Raw genomic sequence first — 20,361 nt, 5'->3', positions numbered from 1 at the left:
AGATCTGCCATATTCAATCATCTCAGAGGTTTCTCCTTTGCACGTTTCCATGCTCTGTGCATCTCCACGTGCAAGCATGCTCATTCATAGGTAGTGTTCGTGTTTGCTAGGGCTTTCACATTTTGTTCACGTGTCAGGGCGTAAATGCTCATTGTGTTTGTGTCCCTCAAGGCCTGCAGCTGATCTAGATTGCCTCTCTTGCTGGATTAAAGGGGGAAAAAAAATCTTTTTTGACAGTGTACAATTAAAATTCCCGCAGATGTGAAGGGGCCGCTGATGAGTTTCTTCAGAGGGAGAGAGCAGAGAGGGGTGGGAGGCGCGGAGACGAAGATGAAGAAGAAGGAAGAGGAAGAGGGGGTGGTGGGGGGCACTCTTTAGGGAGGTTTAGTGAAAGCACCTGCCTCAGCTCTGGGACTCATGATGGATGGAGAAGAACAACTGAGAGGGGGGAGGTGGGGTGGGAGCAGGTTTGAGCTTGAAGTGAAGGACATTTTGTCCTGCAAATTCTTCCCTTTAGCCAGTTTGGCACGCACACATCAATTCAATAAAGATACAAAGGTGCTCGGGATGGGGTTAATTCATGTTAAACCCAAGCAATTCCTTTGAATCGTCCAAAGTTCATTTTTTTTTGTGCCTTCAAGTTCAAAGATCCTGAAATTTGATTCAATTCTCTCATTTAAACTTCTGAACCTTGGCTACGACTCAGTTTCCCCTTTAGGTGACTTGACTTTAAATCTGCTTCTTTAGAATACGACATCAATAAATCACTGCTGCTTTTTTTGATACATAACTGGCACAAAGAAGCAACCACCTGACAGGTTCTGCATAGTCTCAGCTGGATTTACATCAAATCCCCAGTGACTGGTTTTATTTGTAAATTTGCTTTATTTAAATTTTGTGATGTGTATTTATTTATTTATTATTTTTGCCAGAAATGAGATGAGGACATCAATACCACTCTGAGGTATGTTCAATAAATAAGAAGATATAGTGAGGCGGGGACTGTTTTTAGCCTCCTCTGTTAAGATGGATTTATAGAAGTAGCTGGTGGGCAACATAAAAAGTTCCTGACAAAAAACAATGAAGTTAAAACAACATTTTAGATGAGAGTTCTAATGTGAGTATTGTACAGTGAGATATTAAGTTGAAGTTTGTTTGTTCTTGCTGGTCCTTCATGTTTAATGGTTCATCACGCTATCTAATTTTGTGTATTTCATTGTATGTTTACATTTTTAAATAAAAGTACAGAGATGTACGCTAGCAAGCATTTTGACTTTAAGAACTCACTGATACATTTAGAAAACAGGGTGTTGTTCACAAAGACTACACCTTGTACCTCACAGTGAAAAAAGCATGCACAATTTGTTATTCCCTGTGCTGGTGTCGTTCCTGCATCACCGTAATTATGTTTGTCCAGGATCAACACCAATATTGACCAGTGACATTCAGTTAGCGTTAGCCAAGAAGTTAGCCAAAGCTATTCAAAACTATTGTTAGCAAACCAACATGAGTAACCTAAATTTCGCTAACAGCGAGCCTAACTTATTAACATATTTATATTACTGTATAAATTAATAAAGTCAACATTTGAAATGCTTACCATTAGTTCCAGAAGAGAGTTTTGAATAAACAAAGGATTTTTTTACCCCCAGCATTGCAAAGCTATGACATCAGAACAACATGGTTGGACAGTTGCAATGTTGATCCTGGACAAACATTATTATAAGGATGGTCTGCTCCCAGGCCTAGTCTGTCATAATATATATAAGACATGTGGGCAGCCTGAGAGAAAAGACTATTATAAAGCCTTCTGCCACACGAGTGAAAGCGCCAGTTAGATACAGACGTTTTACGCTACACACGAGGAACGTACACTCTGGTGTAAGTGGGGAAAAAGCTTGTCTACAGTTTGTGGATGCTGTGAAGCTGCAGTGTTTTTGTTTAGCAGGTTTCCTGTGCTGTATAATATACTCTTTATAAAGAGAGCAAGGTAGTGAAGACACGTCAGTCATCCTTATTTACGGTCTGTCTGCTGTACTGGAACTCCAGAACAGTTCTGGGATGCTCTCATGTGTTATTAAAACTTGCTTTTTTTCAAGCATTGGCAAAAATAATCACTGAGATATTTTCTGAGCCTTATGTAAACATTTAATTGTAATATCATCTTCTTAATGTTTGTCAGTACTGTTTAATGGCACTGGCTCATGTTGCAATGTAAGATAGTATTTTGTACTAAAATATATTCAGCCTGAATGTGAATGCAGTTTTGTTTTTCCACATCTGTCGGCTCTTTTATTGAAATGGAAAGTACTGCATTATAAGCTGCATATGGACTGGATGGATCACTTAGGATTAAAAAATAATAATATTCCAACTCTGGCTGAATATCCCAAAATATTATATTTGGGGATGTCCAGTAATGCCTTTAGGCCTCGAATGTGTTAAAGGTGAGCAAAAGGTCCATATTGCTCCAAATGAAAGAGCCGAAGTTTTTGAGCCTAGAGACTGGATTTGATTTAGCACATATTGAAATGGAAAGAAGCTTTAGGGACCGCTCCAGAGAGAAACGTTCAGAACACAGGGAAGACGTTAATTACGTTACCATGAATATGTGGGCTGGACTTGGTTACATTTTACAATATCACTGCTAAGTTGGGTTAGTCTCTTTTCTTTGGCATTTTATACTTTAAGCAGAATCTGTTTGGTTACTGCCTCTGAGGCCTGGTGTGTTGTGGAAAAGAATAGTTCAATTTCTAAAGAATAGCTCCTTTGATCTCTTTTTGCTGGTCAAGTGTAGCTTATGGTGGCTAAAATGGATATATGCACTGTGACAACCCCTATTGGTTTCTGGGTGCTGCATTTTGAAACGTCAGTGTTTTGGCCACTATTATGTTAGAGTTTTTACCTAGAAGTTGGCATATCTGGACACCAGGGTGAGACACTCTTTGATAGGATGCTGCATCTGTAAACTGTACCAGAAACAGATATCTGTTTAGTAGTGCTATTTAACAGACTAGCAAAATAATAGAAGAAAATTATTCAGGATAGTTTTTACCATACAGTACGGCACTATTATACCACATATTTCTACTGAAAATGCTCGAAAAAACACCAAATTTCTAAATACTGTTGGTAGATGCAGATTGAGGTGAAGGCTAGCAGACAGCTCTCAGCTATAGCTGCCTATTGCATTGGGCTCACTTTTTGCTGTTTGACTAACACTGCCCACCAAAAATAAGCTACTGGATGCAAGAAACACGGCTGCAAGGAGGACTATACCTGAAACAAAGAAATGTTCAGTGTTAGACCTTTTCCCCACAGGAGCATTTTATCACTCTGAGCAGCTTCTGGAAGCTGGTGTGTGTGCACAGGTTTCTTTGAGCTAATTCCCTCAAAACTTAACCACATTAACTCGAACCCTCGGTTGTGAGGGAGGATGTGTGTGTGAACATCCCCTCTTGTTTTATTACCAGTCCCATTCATCTCTGCCAACCTCCGTGCCAGTTCGTGTGTGTGTGTGTGTGTGTGTGTGTGTGTGTGTGTTAAAGTGATTGATGAACAGTTCATTAGGTTGATGGGCTCTGCAGGGGCAGACAAGCTATCAGCCACAAAAGGTGGATTTCAAATACAGCAGAATTTGCTGTGGCAAGATACCAGATGCATCAGCGGTTTGGAATGGCTATTTCCTGGAAGTGAATATATTTATATATATATATATCTGTATATAAAATATAATATAATATAATATAGCCAGGTGTTTGTTTAGGGCTTCAGCCCAAACAACATGGCAGGACTTGCATCATGCTGATGTTACTGTCTGTGTGTTCTAGTTCGAGCCATGTGTTACAGTGTATTTGTGTTTTTAATGTGTCCTGTTTTCCTCATGAAACTCTCCAGCACCTCCACACGATATCTCCGGCTGGCTAAGAAGTGTGTGTGTGTGTGTGTGTGTGTGTGTGTGTGTGTGTGTGTGTGTGTGTGTGTGTGTGTGTGTGTGTGTGTGTGTGTGTCCAGCCCTAACTTAGCCTCAACTTCCTGCAGGAAGGGAAAGGAAAGGAGAATTGCACTGACCTCGGTGGTGTGGATGGAGCACATTGCAGATGGCGCACAGAGATAAATAGCCATAACAGTGATAAGAGAGCCATGGAGGGTGCGGTTAGAGAGAGGAGGAGAGGGCACATTGTGCATTAAGACCTCGTCTTGCTTCCTAAAACTTGGACAAGGCTCGGGCTTTATCTGACTTTTGCATTGTGCCTGTTTGTTTGTGTTGCTCTCTGTTTATCTGCATGTGTGTCTCTGTAGATGCTGCTGTATTTCTGGAGTACCTCCTCAGGTTTCAGCTAAGATCTTCTTATCTCCTCCTCGCTTCTTCTTAGAACTGTCGAGTCAGCCGTGTGCTGAAAGGGATTTGGCATTGCTGCCCTCTGCTTTGGCTACGAATAAATTTGCATTTGCCAAAGAGCACTGACTGGCCTCTGTCAGCGAAAAATGTTTGATAAAACGCAGGATGTATTGAGTTTCCTTATTTGGTTCATTTAAAATTGCTAAACATCAAACTCTCCTCAGTGGTCAAATTCAACAAAGGCCCTCACTTGCTTTTCCTGAGCTTTCAATTGCATCTTTTTCCTCACTGATAGCACTAGTATCTTACAACAGTTTTACAACAACAAAAAAGAACATAATCCTCGAGTGAAAAGACTTGAAATCATTACAATACGAGATATTATTACATAACATTGCAAAGTTATGACTGAGGTAATAAATCCAACGAGAGCGGCGCTTTTGGGCCCCACTTCTGTGAAACCAGGTCCCAGTTTGGATTTAGCAGACAAACACCCTCTCTACTTTTAAGATTGGGCTTAAAAGTGTCCGTTTTGATAAAGCTTATAGTTAGGGCTGGATCAGGTGACCCTGAATCATTCCTTAGTTACACTGCAATAGGCCTGGGTTTCTGGAGGCTTTCCGTGATGCACTGAGGTTTCTTCATCACCTTTTTTCACTCACTGTGTGTTTATACCCGAATTTGCATTTAATCATCAGTTAATCTCTGGCTCGCTTCCACAGTGTGTCTTATGTCCTGGCCCCTCCCCTCACACTCAAACGGTCGCGCTAGATAGCCGGCCCTCCCTGAGCCTGGTTCTGCTGGAGGTTTCTTCCTGTTAAAATGATGTTTTTCCTTCCCACTGTTGCCATGTGCTTGCTCATTGTTGGGGTTTTCTCTCCATTATTGTAACATAAGGCACCTTGAAGTGACTTTTGTTGTGATTTGGTTCTATGTATATATAAAATTAAACTGAATTGAATTATCAACATTATAAATAAACTGAATGTCAGATAAATACAATAAATTCCTGTGGTTCTCATGTCATTGGCTGTAAAAGATGGATGCAACTCATCCTTCCCGTTGTATCGACTGTGCAACACTAATGGTCCAGCACTTAATTATCTGAAAATAGGCCACAAACCAGTCTGAACGACTCTGTCTGTCGCCTCTTTGCGTCATAACTCTTGAAACTCTTGGCCACACTTGCAGGCTGCCATGTTTGAGACTTGGAATAAGAGTGGCTGGGAATGTGACACAGGGCAAGCAAACCTCTTGAGACATTGCTTTCCCTCCGTACATATCAGCCTGGCAACTGAGTGAGCAGACCAATGGCGTGTCTATGTTAGCAGTATCCAGCCACTCATACATGCATACACTTTGCTACTCTCTAAATAACCCATAGTTACAGCACTTCTCTTGTTAAGCCTCTGTTTCTTTGGCCCCATAAGCCTCATTTATAACAAATGACCCATCGCACTGTACTGGTTTCCAGTTTCCCAAGGGGTGCCTAAAAGAAAAGAAAAGAAAAATCCCAATAACGACAAAATAGCCACCCATGTGTCATCACTTGGACAGCCCACACAATCCAGTGCATGCACATGAGTGTGTTTGTTATGCCAGTTTGGTACACATGTCATTGCCAACAGTTTTTCATCAGGAAAAGTGACTCCCGTTTGATTTATGGGATTATGAGCGCACATGTTGTTGACTTGTTATTTTCCTGTGGGAAAGATGAGTACTTGTAAAATCGTTATTGGGGAAATTAACGGGGAGATTGACAAAGTATTGTAATGGTTTTTTTTCTTAATACAAAGACAGTGAGTGGGCAGAAGAGTGAAGATGAGGCAAACACACACACACACTGTCTCTTTTCTCCTCTTCCATATGAAAATATTTTCATTTATCACCAAATGTCATTCATCTCCATCTGCCCCTACAAAATGCTTCCACACATTAACTGGAAACTGTACCGGGGATGACTTTCAAATGTTTGGTTGTTTTATTCTTATAAAGTCATGTTTCACTGAAACACGAGTGTAAGCATTTAGCTATAAATACTGAATCACACTGCTCTTTTAATATAAATTTGAAATGAAACCATGCGCTTTAGCATGAGCCTTATACGTGTGGAGTCAGGCGACGCTTGTAATAGTGTCACTGCACAGTATGCGTATTTATAACGTGATGTCATTTACTGTAGTAAGCTGGTTTGGATACTGTGCTTTTCTGCGCTGGGCAGCCTTCCTGCTGTCGTCTTTCTGTAAACAATCAAAATGGGATTTGTGAATATGCAAATGTAAAAGGGCAGCATGAGGGGTGAAAAGCATTTAACTTGATTTCAAACGAAGCCTTTGTGCAGCCATGAAAATGCACGCTGGGCTCCGAGCATGCAGATGGCAAACAGTGTACCCCGCGGCTGCTCGGCTTCCACCTCTGCTCTCTAGGCTCAGAGCGAAGGCGACCTTTCCGCGAGGCTCCAGAGAAGCAAACACAAGTGAAGTGGGTTTTTTAGTCTTTAGTATTGGTATTAATTTGCTAAACTCTATATGCCTTATGAGCATAAATAAAATCAAACACAGACGGCTATTTTTTAAATAGAATTTTTTAAAGTCCGCTATTGAAGACCACATGTTTGTTGTTTGACTGTGCTCACTTTAAGTCTCGGTTAAGACTCAGATCTGCTTACAGAGTTTGTGGGGAAGCCAATCAAGGAGCAGCAAGCCTCCAGCTCACAAACACACGGAGGGAGGACAGTTTAAAAATCATATTTATAAATCCGGTTATGTTTTTTTCCCCTTGTACAAAAGGATCGGTTGTTAATTCTGAATGGAGACCAACTGGTCAGACAAAAAAGCAATGCAAAGATTTCACTTTGGCCTCTGCAAGCTTGCAGTGGTCACTACTCACAATTTTTCTGACATGTCACGCTAAAAGCAATGACTAGACCTAATTTAACTACATACTCTGAATGCGAGGCTGAGCGCCAGCCGGGCTGCTCTGCAGTTTGTAGGCAAGGAAGGAATAACTTGGGGTTAGAGGAAGTTTAATTTACGATACCCGCTCGGTCTGTGAGTTCTCAAACCGTTCTGCTTAACATCTGCAGTGAACACACCTCTGTTTCCACTGACAACAGGCTCGCTGCCGCTGTGTGTGAATACAAAGCTTCAGGGATGTGTTTGTGTTGGTGACTGGCAGCTCCTAAGGGAGTTAGAAGCGACTTATGGTGCTGTTCACGAAACCTATGAGGAGTAAAATTAGTCTGACAGAAACTGCAGAGGAGGAAGGAACCGGCACTGGTTTGGCAGGTGGGATTCTGTGATGGACTGTGGGAACTGAGGTCCTGGGAGATGATTGTAGATGGCATGTATGTAACAACTGAGATCAAGCTCTCACACTAATTTCCTTCATGACTACAGTTCTCTCACACTGCCTCTCTTTCTTTTTAAGTCCTAATGAAAATTTCCTTCCTAGGGGGTGAAATGATACCAGCCTTACAATGGATTTCGGATCACTGGGTCTCAGTAGGCAGTCAGTACAAGAACACCCTCCCTCGTGTGTCCCACTGGGTTGAGACTTAATGAACTAATCAATGGGTTGGTGTTCTCAGCAGGAGCTGAATACATTACTGTAAGTGTTCCTTTTGGCCCAGCAGCGTCTTCTACCGTTATGGGTGTAATTCCAGCGAGGACTCACTGTTCATGATGGCTCTGAGATCCAGATAAAAGGTGACAGGAAAGTATTTTATTGTTCATGTAGTGAACATCTATCACTTATAACATTTTGACAGCCTGAAATATCAAAAGTCAGTTTCTGTCAGGTTTTACACGTATAGTTCATCGAGCATTACTGTGAATGAATCACAGACGTACTCTGCATATTAATCCGTCTTATTCACATTCACACAGACCACCGCGTCTTAAAAATGTCCATGTTGGACAAAGAAAAGTGCCACCTCTCAGTATCAGTCCCCAAAGCTCTCTGGATTCAGTCAGCTTTCTCTTTGATGGTTGTTCAGACTCTGCCCTCCATTTCTCCCAGTGCTACTAAAAGAGCAGATTACAGCAACTTCAAAGGGAAGGCTGTTGTTTTTTTTTTTTCTGCTGTGATCCAAAAGAAGGAAAATGAGGGACAGATAGATCCGAGTAGTCAAATAGCCTTAGGATATGTAGTGGAGACCATATAGATGCTTGTCATGGTAGGTGATTGATTGTCACAGCACTGTTTCAAGCTTCAGCTGTGACTAATGGACCAGTTGAGCCATCTTAAAAATCGTCAAATTCCTCATCAAACACATAATTACTTGACAAAGACTGCAGTGGCTTTTCCTCCCCTCTGAGGTTTTCTGGATTTTAGGGGTTTACCTCTAAAAGTGTTTCACTGAGCTTGTGTTGAATCAACAGACTCAAGCCTGTGGTTTTCTTAAGACACGATTTGTTTTTCTCCCATTTTACTTTTTTTCTTTTAAAGACTGCTGAGTTATCATCACCATTGCTGTTTCCCACCAATAGATATCAGATACTCTGTTGTTATTGTCAAATGATGTGTATCTATTAAAATAGTTTCATTTTGGGTTTCACGACTTTCTTCCATAAAACCATCCCAACGTTTGCGTCTTTACTTTCTCCCTCTGTGAGCAAATCCAGCTCCACGAACTCTCAAGCTGTCCTGTTGTTTGCAGATCCCATAGTGACATAATTTTGTCAAAAGCACATATCAAGTAATGATGCAGCCTAAACGTGGTAGAGTCGGCAGACATGGGGGCCTCTGCTCTGTTCAGAGGGCAGCAGCAGCACATGCAGATGAGCTGCACAGCTCTCATTCTGTCTCCTTTTTTCTCTCTTTTTAATGCAAATATAGATCAAATGAACAACTCAGCAGTTGTCGCTGAGCTTTGCATACATGTGATTTTTGTCCAGTGATTTCACAATGATAAAATCGGGATTTTGAAGTCTGGAAAATGCTCCAAATATTCCTCGTTTTTTCCTGTTAAACTGTTAACTATACTACACTGAATTCAGCTGGATTGAATTACAGTGTATGTGAATCCAGACAACAGCGAGGATGAGTTTTGACAGCTAATGCAGCGGCGTGGCGCTGCGCTGTAATTCGTGTCGTGTAATTATTTCTGGTTTAGAAAACAACAGCTCTACACTTCTAATTGTTTTTGCTCACGTCTCAGTATGGATCCATTAAATCACCAAGTAGTTCTGACCACCCCAAGGCCGTTTGCATAATCGTTCACCAAACATGTGAGTCATGTTTAAAGAGCTCATTTGCACTTTAACAATGCAAATGTATGACGGCAGAGGGGAAGGTGCGCTCTTAGCTCGCAGTCTGCCTCCTACAGACTTTCTTCCTTTGCTGTTCAGCAGGAAAATCACATGTGTAACCCGAGGAATGACGGGTGGATTTACATTTAAGTAGGCATGCATGGATGGGACCTGTAGTGGTAGTAGTAGAAGTGATTTAGAAGATGTTTGCTCTGAAAGCGCTCATTGATCTGGCTAAGGTTAGTGAGGAGACCGCAAGCTGCTCTGCCAGCATGGGAGCGAGCTGTGGGCTATTTCTTCCCAATCCTGTGCTTTTATCTCCCTTTTCATCCTCATCTCAGTCACGAGACGAAATATGATTTTAATTTCTACTCCCTGGTATAGACGTTGACTCTGCACCTCAGTGTCTGTGAGGTATTCGGCCGCATGCAAGCTGCTGTTTTAGATGCCGATCGGCCTGGACGCTCTCCAGCTCCTGTTTGCAGTAGTTTTAATCATCAAAAAGATTCCTGGACTTTTTGAAGCAAACTCATTACTTTACTGCCCTTTTGGCAGAAAAAGCCCTTTCAGCTTAACAAATTATCCAAGCTATTTTTTGTGGACATTTTTATTTCTGTATTTATTTGCCTCAGTTGAAGTGTCATGGCGACACTTAGCGTGAACACTGCTTACCACGCAGGGCTGATAAGCACTCTGTTGTTATTTGTTCCTCCTACACAATTAACCAATGTCTGTGTGCTTAATTAGACTTTCTTTCAGTCACATTTTCCTCCCACGCTGTCAGCTCCCAGGTTCCCAAAATGGTTGCTGTCAGCTGCACTCCACCCCACCACCCACCACCCCCTATCTGACTCCACTGTATCACACACTGCACAAAAATACATGATCCCTTGACAGGCAAGTAAATTGGGATTTCGGGAGACTGTGGGGCTGCGTCCCGTTTCTCTTCTTTGATCAATTTTTTTAAGCACTTGTTGACACAGCATAGCACTCACTGCAGTGTGCTGAGTGAATGCCAGTTCTGCTGAGATGTACTTTGATGTTATTGTCTTGTAAAGGAAGATATGTGCAATGTGTGTTTTCAGAGAATAAGCAGGAACAAAAATCTGTCCCTTGTAAGACTTTGCCATATATCCTGTATTTCCATGTCGCAATAAATCGCTCCACCTGTTTCCGATTTTATATGGATAAAGTTAACTTAGGTGGCAGCTCTTTTAGGATGTAATATATTATGAATATTTTTGTGGCCATTTTGAAAACTTCAACTAGTCATCTAGTTATAGACTAGAGTTAGCAGTGATATGATGCAACAGTGAGGGCGGATCAACCCAATACTAGGTCTAACAAAGCTGAAGAGGACTGCATGTGTGAAAGGCCATCTCGTCCCTGTTAGCGCTTCTCTGTTCTCGGTCTTTTGTAGAGCCATGGCTCTGAATAATTCAGCAAAGCAACAGCAGACTGGCAGAGCAGGAAAGGAGATAAATGGATTGAAGCTGATCTCGGGGCACGAGTACAGGAAGGAGCTTTTGACGTCACAATGAGCTGGGGAAGCATGTTTGGAGATTCAAGTGTTTGTATCTGAGTTGTGTGCCAGCCGGCCGTGAGTGTATTAGTCATCACTTAGAGTGAGAGTCTCTCTTTGAACCCCCAGCCCCACACCCCACACCCCAACCCTGTGAGATATTTCATTAATTCATGAATCCTCTGTGAGTTTCTGACCTGCAGGGTCTCTGTGGTATGTCCAGCTGTAGGTGTTCACACATCTCCATTCCGATGGCGTTTCACCTCCAGAGAGGCAGTCGGCTTGAATCGTGACACCGTAGGAAGCAAACAGTGTCTTGACATTTAAGTGCAGGTGACTGAGCAGAGCTGTGAGTCTTACTCAGGTGTCTCCACACTTGAATGTGTCACAGCCCTTATTGAGCTATAATTTGCAGGCGGTGGGGAAGGTCGGTTTGATGCAAAATGTTGCTCATCGAGGTTTGGTGAGAATATTTTTAGCCACGCTAGTGATGGCTTTTGAGTGTGAGTGTTGAGGCTGGAGTATTTCTAGCTGATGCATTTATTGGCTAGCAGATCCCAGTGCAGACTACATCAAGTTTAAAGTTCCTTGTGGATGAGTAAGACATCAGCTGTTGTGCCAAAAACTCAATTATTTTAATTGAACAGTAGCTACTATTAAAGGCAGGCGTTTCAAAGATTTTAGAAGATTTCAACCAGTTTGGGTTTTTGTCAGCTTTGATTGTTTGGGCACAAAAAGCTGATGCAGGAAAAAGCTGTACTTGGACTTTAGTGACTCACTACAGCCCAACTTATGTAAGTGTAAAGTGGTGCACTGAGTGGAGCCGCATAGTAAGAAATCAACAATAGTTCTTTTCCAGTGAAGAATTACTTCCAAACAGAAAGATACAAATTGAGTTCAAAGACCTCAAATCCTCCTCATCGGGCTTTTATGTACTCGTGTTAAATAGACATTTTGTTAGACACTGCCCTGCATCGTTACTCAATAGAGGCTCATTCATGGGAAAGTCTGTTTTCTTGTAACACTTTTACCTTTGCTGTCACTTTTTACGCGGTTATGGTAAAGACAAGAAGGGGAAACGCACGGTTGATGAAAATGCAGCGCTGTTTAAATGTTTGTTACGATGTGCTGCTCAACACACAGGAAGGATCCTGATTGTCTTTGTCTTGATGTGTGTCTCTAGGTGCCCCTGGTTGACTAAAGTGATCTCGCCCGCTGTGCCTCTCTACAATGGACTGGTCTTCCTCTTCGTCTTGGCCAACTTCAGTATGGCAACCTTCATGGACCCTGGCGTTTACCCCAGAGGTTTGTACCGACGCGAGGAGCTTTGAAAATGTTTTGATCACAGTCTGAACTGTAAACTTTCTAAGCAAAATCTTATTACAGTATTTATCTGCCATCTAAAACATTAGTGTCTGTCATAAAGCATGTGCACATAAATGTAAGTGCTACATGTAAGTAATGGGCAAACTCTGCTGAGTCCCCATTTAGAAGGTGCTCTTTATTTCTTTTCTTTTTTTTTTTATAGCACCACATTTATCAGAGAACCACCCTACAGCGTTTCATTACCCTATTATCTGCCTCTTACAGTCTACCAGCTTCACATGCAGGGCACTGCTGGAGGTTATACGAGCCTTCATATTGCACGGTGTATTAAGTATCTTTCAGCTGTTCAGCCTGTCAAACAAGCTGCACTGACCTCTGCTCCTGATGCAGGCAGACTCCTGAGTCTCAGCCATAGTGGGTACTGATAATTCACCCATCCCTGGACATGTTTAATTTGCTTCTTGATGATAAGGACCTTGCTTTAGAGAGTCTTTTCTGCTCATAAAGGGGAAATGATTAGTAGGTTGTGTATAGTGCCAGTTAGCCGCCTCCCCAGGCCATGACTGTAGCCTTCTATAGCAGCTGTCTTGTGTTTTATAGACTGGTGGCAGATGAGTTTTTCTAGGCACTTGATGTTATATTTGTCAGCCAAATTATAATATATGTGTCATCAAGACTGTAAAAGTAAAGTGCAGATTGAGGTCATGGACAGCACTTGCAATTTCCCCCTTTTTTGAGGAAGCCACTAATTGAGGTGATGCACAAAAAAGATGACTGGGGCTAATGAGGCTGTGCAGTTATTAAGTTCATTTTTCTGAAGACAATTAGAAAGAAACTGAAACTTCAATAAAAATGCTAATGTTGTAGTTTGTTCCTGTTTAAAGGGAGTTTTCCTTCCCACTGTCACCAAGTACTTGCTCATAGGGTGTCGCTTGACTCTTGGGGCTTTCTCTTTGACGCGACTATTATTGTAATTTGGTGTTACATGGATTGAATGCAATTTTATTGAATTGAATTGAAGTACTAGGCCACCTATGTTTTACACCTACAGGAGCTGGTTGGCCATGGAAACACAACACCTCGATGCACAGTTTTTGTGTTGTTGTTGATGCCGGAGGAAGTTTGGAAGTCTGCAGTAATTGCGACAACAGAGTGCTGAGACTTTTCTGGATTATAAGCCTCAGCACTCTTTGAGCCCGCTCTGCAACTTTATATGTTCTGTCACTTCTTGGCTGAGTTGCTGTGGTTCTTTAACACTTCTACTTTGCAATGAAAACACCTGAATTCAGAGATTAAGAGGTGTGACCCAACATTTTTGTCCATGTAGGCTACCTCTATGTCACCATAGGAAATGGCATGTGTTTCAAGTGTTCGTTTTTTCACTCAAAGAGCAAAGATAATTTCATGCCCACTAACAGCCAATCATCACTGACCACAATAGTAAAATGTTTCTCCTTCACTGTGTTTAATTTGCCAGCTTCATGTCCTGTAAATATGCACAGTTCACCCGTTTGTGAAGGATGAACATCTGACAAAAACATATGCTGACGGTGACGATGCGCTGGGAAAAAAAGTGACTCACAATTCAAGAACAAATTGAGCATTACAACCTAGAACATGAATGATGTTCTACGTGGCCTTCACACTGGCAGTCTTTCAAGAACAAGCATTCAGAGCTAATGAAATGTATCTGAACATCACGCAGTTAACATAAAACAATGATAAAGAATCACACTGTAAGTACATACACACACAATCAGCTGCAAATAATAAAACTCCTTAAACAGTTCATACATATTGAAGCCCAGACACAGAATTTTAGGGGGTTCTGCTGTGTGTGGCTGGTACTCAGCATTGCCAGTGGATGTTTTGGACCATGAGGGTCGTGGCATCTGTGGATCAGGCTTTCGAGGATGCTCAATAGGACAGGGATGTGGGAAATCACCTTCTGCTCTTTGTTGCATTTCTCGAGAACAATCCTAAAATGTTTCGGAGTGTCAGGGGAAGGTGGCTGCCACTGGGGTGCGTTGTTATATTAAGGAGAGGAGTTTGTATTTAGTCTACAGCAATGCTTAAGTGGGTCAATGCTAGAACCCAATGTTTCCTAACAGAAGACTGAGATGATAGGTACCATCCACTTCATCTGTCAGTGACTTTAATATTGTGGCTGATGGCCGGTCGCTGTGGATGCGACTGGATGTAGGTACCTTAGTCTTTAGTGCTAAAAATAAAAACAAACTGTATATTTTAGGTCATACTTCATTTGTTTCCTGAGTTTCATGCAAAAATAGAATTGAGTTTGACAAAGGCGGTGTAGATTGTACGAAACAGGCCAATGCTTTGTTACCGAACAAGCTCGGATGGAGCATTTGGAGGAAAGAATCTGTCAGAGGAGATGCGAGCCTAACTGCTGTTTGTGTTTGCTGGTTTGGCAGGCGGCTTTGCTTCAAAATCTATTTGAATCGACTTGAGAGCCATAATAGCAGAGCAATCTCCCGCTATGGAACTGTTTATTTCTGTGCTCTACCTTTGCTGCTATCTTGCTTGGTTTCCTTCTGCATGCGTGTACTCACCTACCCGGGTCAGTTATTGCTGTACTGTGAAATTATTTTCTGAAGTTGGAGTTTCATGCAAATCGATCAAATGTGCTCCTTTGATCAGATGAAAGGCATGTTGCTTTGGTACAGCTCCACAGTAAAAACAAAACAAAAAAGCTCTCAGCTGCAGGAGTTGTTCCGTTTTTCTCTCTGCAGAGACAATAAGGAATACTTTGCGTATGGCATTGCATTTCTGCTTGTGGCTAACAGTTGCAGTTCATCCAACAGCAGAGTCGGACACTGGGAAAGCTCATACTGCAGTTTGCAAAGTACGGGTTTAATTATCTTTTTATGTCAGATAAAGCAAACCGATAATTCTGCCAGGGTTTGAGGTCTAACTCCCATAAAAACAAATCCATTTTAAGAATGTATAAACTTGTGCGAATAAAGCCAGGCAGTCTCTTGCTCTACACAAGTCACACAGTTGATCAGCTCAAAGCACACCGAATAGGTCACGGGTTTGCTCTCTGCAGACATCTAACAGCAGGGTGGGCTTCGTTTGAGGCGCTTCCCTCGTGTCCCTGTCAAATGGAATCATAAAGCACAACCACGTGTCTCTTTCTGGGTTTGTTTGCAATGTCTTCTTCTCACCCACAGCGGACGAGGACGAGGATAAGGAGGATGATTTCCGGGCACCGCTCTACAAGAACGTGGAGATCAAGGGCATTCAGGTCCGGATGAAGTGGTGCGCCACCTGTCACTTCTACAGGCCGCCTCGCTGCTCGCACTGCAGCGTCTGTGACAACTGTGTGGAGGTGTGTGTGTGAATACAGAAGCATGAGTGCAAACAGAGAGAGTGTGTGTGTGTGTGTGTGTGGGTTCACTGCATATGAAATCTAAATATGCATCAAGGTCAGAGTAACATATAAGTATTTTATCAAGAATCTGTCCAGTTGGCATGTTCAGGCATATTTGATATGAAAAATAATGCAGATTTTTTTCTTTTTTGCATATATTTAGACTTCCTGCCAAGGATTAAAGCGGGGAAACAGCATTTCTTATTATCTGTGTTTCTGGCAAGAAAAATGTCATCATTAAAGATTATAATTACTGGAATAAATATAAGCTTTTGGCAGCTTCAACAGTAAAATACTGTAAGACTACACATTGGTACACACACAGAGGCATAAAAATACACAGGGACATCAGATATTAATACACAAGATGCAGAATTAAGCAGCTTGTATTCCTGCATGTGTTTTTCTTCTAGAAACTGGAAAAAGGGGTCGAATGTTGATGATCAAAACAATGAAATTAATGAACAGTTTTACAGGGATGTAGATGAATTTATGTCTCAGTAAGATTTAGGACTACCGGGAAACCACACATGCAATAGGCAGTACAAGGCATTTATTTAAGGCACAGTGTGATTCGGAGTTACTGTTTACTGAAACAACAGGAGTCATAAAACTAGTTTCCAATTCCAACTAAATTCCCAAGCAGTGCAGAACAAGGAGAAGAAGAACGAATGCCAGAGTTCGAGCTGTATGTATGAGCTGGACTGTACCTGATGATTAGGTGCTTTAAAACCTGCATTTTTATTTATTTCTTTTTCTGGCCTCCAGGTTCCAAAAAGAATTCTGACTGTGGAGAAAAAAAAGGTCCTCAGTCAGAAAATGTTTTCCTAAAAACTTTATGTTCTCAGTCCCTTCTATCAAGTCTTTTTTATAACAGAGCATGATGGTAATTTAGTAAATTATAGTCCCAGTTACAGTAAAATAGACCGTGAAGCTGTCTCTACGTGCAGTGTCCTTGATTTCTCGGTCACAATCCGGCCACAGCAAACACGCTCAACTGGTTGCTAAGGCACAAACAAAGGTGATGGTGACCACGTCTATCTTTTATTTATAATTTATGTTCATATGCCTCAAAAATAAGCAGAGTTTTAGCATTTGAAACCCCCCCCCCCCCCTCTCTCTCTCTCTCTCTGAACCAACTGTACCATCATGACTTACTTACATTGTGTGGGGGGTTTTTTTTTTCCTTCTTAAAACCTTAAAGAGTTCTTCTGATTGGTTTCTCAAAATTTCTAAATAGAAAACTCCCTCCCTTTCTCAGGACTTTGACCATCACTGCCCCTGGGTGAACAACTGCATTGGACGGAGAAACTACCGCTACTTCTTCCTCTTCCTGCTGTCGCTGAGCGCTCACATGGTGGGAGTGTTCTGTTTTGGCCTCATCTTTGTCCTTGATCACAGAGAAACGCTGGGAGCGCTGCACACCACTGTCACGTATCCTTACACGTTTGTAAATCCTACAAAAATCATTTTGTGTTATTAGCTTTAGATTCTTTATTATTTCTTGTAAACTTGCTTCCTTGTATCGTGCATATATGACTCGCACTGTGACCTTACATTATTATGACCTTGACCTTTGTGCTCAGTTTGGTAGTGATGTGCATAGCGGGTCTTTTCTTTATTCCAGTCATGGGACTCACAGGTTTTCACATGGTGCTCGTAGCTCGAGGTCGAACAACCAACGAACAGGTGAGGAGATGTTGCTGAAAAGGAACGTGCATTTATTAATCAAACAATTAGTATTGTTACTGTTTATTGGTGTAACAGCTCCACGTAGAACAAGAAGAAATTAGAAACTAGTTGAGCACGTTAAAGGCAATAAGCACAGACACACTTAAGGGAATATCACACACAACACTGAACAGCACAGATATTCCCATGCAAGACGCCTTGTGAATGCATTTTGGGTGTGTGTGTTCACACTTATACGTCCTTGTGAGGACCAAAAATTCAACTGTTACTATACTTGTGGGCAGAGGTGTGGACTCGAGTCACATGACTTGGACTCGAGTCAGACTCGAGTCATTAATTTTATGACTTTAGACTTGACTTGAAAAAATGTTCTAAGACTTGTGACTTGACTTGGACTTTTACACCAATGACTTGAGACTCGACTCTGACTTGCCTGACATTACTTGAGACTTACTTGAGACTTGCAAAACAATGACTTGGTCCCACCTCTGCTTGTGGGGACCAACAGTCTTTTACGGGGCCCAAATTCTTGGCCCCACAAGTTTGAAGATCTTTTTGATGCTCAAAATGTGGTTTTAGTGTCAAGGTTACAGGTTATGGTTATGGTTATGCATTCACTTTTGATGGTTAGGATTAGGGTAAGCGGCTAGGGAAAGCATTAAGTCAATTAGATGTCTTCACTAAGATAAAAAGGCAAGTGTGTGTGTGTGTGTGTGTGTGTGTCCACTCTCTGTATGTTGGCCATGGCCTTGTGTTTACTTTGCTTCCAGCTGTAAACCAGCATTTTGTTCTGCAGGTGACGGGCAAGTTTCGTGGAGGAGTAAATCCTTTCACCAAGGGTTGCTGTGGCAACGTGGAGTACGTTTTATGTAGTCCCCTAGCACCCAGGTAAGATGCTTTACTATGCTGCGTGTGTCCATAGTATGGGTAGCTAATACATTGTAGAAACTGTCTTGTCTTCCTGTTACATGCAGTACATCAAGGCAATACACGTGCATATGTATGCCACAGCTTACTCATGTGCCATGAAATCCATGCTGTACCAGCACATCACTGCAGTGGTAACACAAGCACATGCTCTGAGGTAGCTACAGAGGTGTTCTGCCTGAAAGCAGCCAGCAACCCTGGGGGGGGGGGGGAAGGCAGATGGCTGAGGGAATTGGCTCACTCTGTAGAAACAACAGTTAATGGGAAACGGCGCGGAGCTAGCCAACCTGCTTTTTGCTCACATGCACACAGAGCATCACTAAAACCCGCCCCATTACACCCTATTGGGATGAGCCCCATCCCATAAAATTCAACAGTGTGACTGCAGAGAGACAACAACAGGTGGGGGTGAAATGTTGTGTGGTTGCTGTTTAGCTGTTGCACAGGCCTGATGGGATCCGCTTTAATTTACTGAATCAGTGACTCATATAACATCGAACCTGACTGGGAGTGAGTCTGACAGCAGAATCATTATGTTTCCTGTTTTTATAAAGGCGTTGATTGCTTGAATATGTCACGACTGCTCAGAAAACATGGAACAGTTTTTTTTTTCCTCAAGTTTCTGCAGCGACGGCCCTGAAAAGCCAGCTAAACGTGCGCATCTGTGTGTGAAATGTCTTTTGTAAAGCATGCAGCAAGTCAGTTGGGATACCGGCGTGTCAGTGCATGACAGAGAGGCTGACGTGCGTTGATAATGAAGTATAACTTTCAGTAGATGACTGTAAATAACCTGTTTGTTAATGTGCTGTAAATTTTTCATGAAGGTACATGCTGGACCCCAGGAAGAAGCCACACGTCAAAGTTCAGCCCCCGTTCATCAGACCAGATCTCTCAGAAAGGCAAATCACCATCAAAGTCACCGACAACGGTATTCATAGCACCATCATCAGCTCCAAGGTGACTAGCTTGCACTTACTAGGGAGCTTTCCCTTGTTCCTCTATCGTTTGTGGCTCGACACAGTCCTTTTTCCACTACAGAGGACACATTAGTGCAATAAAGCAGAGCTTTAGAATATTATTTAACACCTTAAAGACGGACGACTCAAATGGGGAAAATTATTTGAGTTCAAAAGGATGTGGTGAGTCTGACTAAATGTAAAAGTAAGCATGTCTGCAACTGATTTGCAAATCTCACAAACCTGCAATAGAAAACGTGTTCCACATTTGATGTCAGCAACATGTTGGGACAGTCCCATGTTTACTGCTGTGTAGAATCCCCTCTTCTTCGTCTGGGAACTGAGGAGACCAACTGATGCACTTTTGGGACAGGAATGTCGTCCCATATTTGTCATATAGACGATTCTAGCTGCTCAAAAATTCTGGGTTTTCTGAGTCATATCTTTTGTTTCATGATGCATCAAATTGATGAAAGGTCGGGACTGCAGTCGGGAGAGTTCAGCCCCCTGTACTCTACTGCTGTGAAACCACTTTGATGTAATAGATGCAGATTTATCGTTGTACTGGTGAAATATGGAAAGACATCGTGTGGGTGGGAGCACATGTCCTCTAAAACCTGACTTTCAACATTGATGGTGTGTTTCCAGATGTGCAAGCTGGCAGTTATATAGGCACGGGTCCACCTCCTTACAATAAGAGATGCAGGCTTTTGAACTGGGCGCTGATTGTATGGAGGTATTTAAAACGAGCATGGCCCAGAGAAGACAGAAGAGTTTCTGAATCATGTTTGCATACAGCTTCTTCTCTGCTTCTTTGATAGAGCTTCAAATCTGTATTTGCATCTTGTCCCTTGCACACAGATTCCTCCAGATTTCCTGAATCTATAGTACTTACTGTAGGCAATTAAATATGGTAAATGGCCTGCATTTGTATAGCGCTTTTTACTAGT

General features: G+C 42.1%; 1 protein-coding gene across 2 annotated transcripts in view; it reads left to right on the top strand.

Moving 5' to 3' along the window:
• The window catches only part of zdhhc8b (zDHHC palmitoyltransferase 8b), a 61,399-nt gene that overhangs the window by 32,880 nt on the left and 8,158 nt on the right, over window positions 1–20,361 (top strand). The window contains exons 1-7 of one of the 2 annotated variants that reach the window (XM_026187953.1): window positions 9,290–9,573; window positions 12,300–12,421; window positions 15,637–15,794; window positions 17,098–17,270; window positions 17,423–17,525; window positions 18,325–18,416; window positions 19,280–19,412. In XM_026187953.1, coding sequence (XP_026043738.1) covers window positions 9,572–9,573; window positions 12,300–12,421; window positions 15,637–15,794; window positions 17,098–17,270; window positions 17,423–17,525; window positions 18,325–18,416; window positions 19,280–19,412 — 783 coding nt within the window. In that variant the 5' untranslated portion in view covers window positions 9,290–9,571. Of the gene's footprint in view, window positions 1–9,289; window positions 9,574–12,299; window positions 12,422–15,636; window positions 15,795–17,097; window positions 17,271–17,422; window positions 17,526–18,324; window positions 18,417–19,279; window positions 19,413–20,361 lie in introns of those variants that run through there. The other variant, XM_026187952.1, reaches the window with a different exon arrangement.

This window comes from Astatotilapia calliptera, chromosome 12 (genome assembly GCF_900246225.1).
Source record: "Astatotilapia calliptera chromosome 12, fAstCal1.2, whole genome shotgun sequence".
Lineage (NCBI taxonomy): Eukaryota > Metazoa > Chordata > Actinopteri > Cichliformes > Cichlidae > Astatotilapia > Astatotilapia calliptera.
The sequence above is the reverse complement of the archived record's forward strand: the minus strand, read 5'-3'. Positions and strand labels throughout refer to the sequence as shown.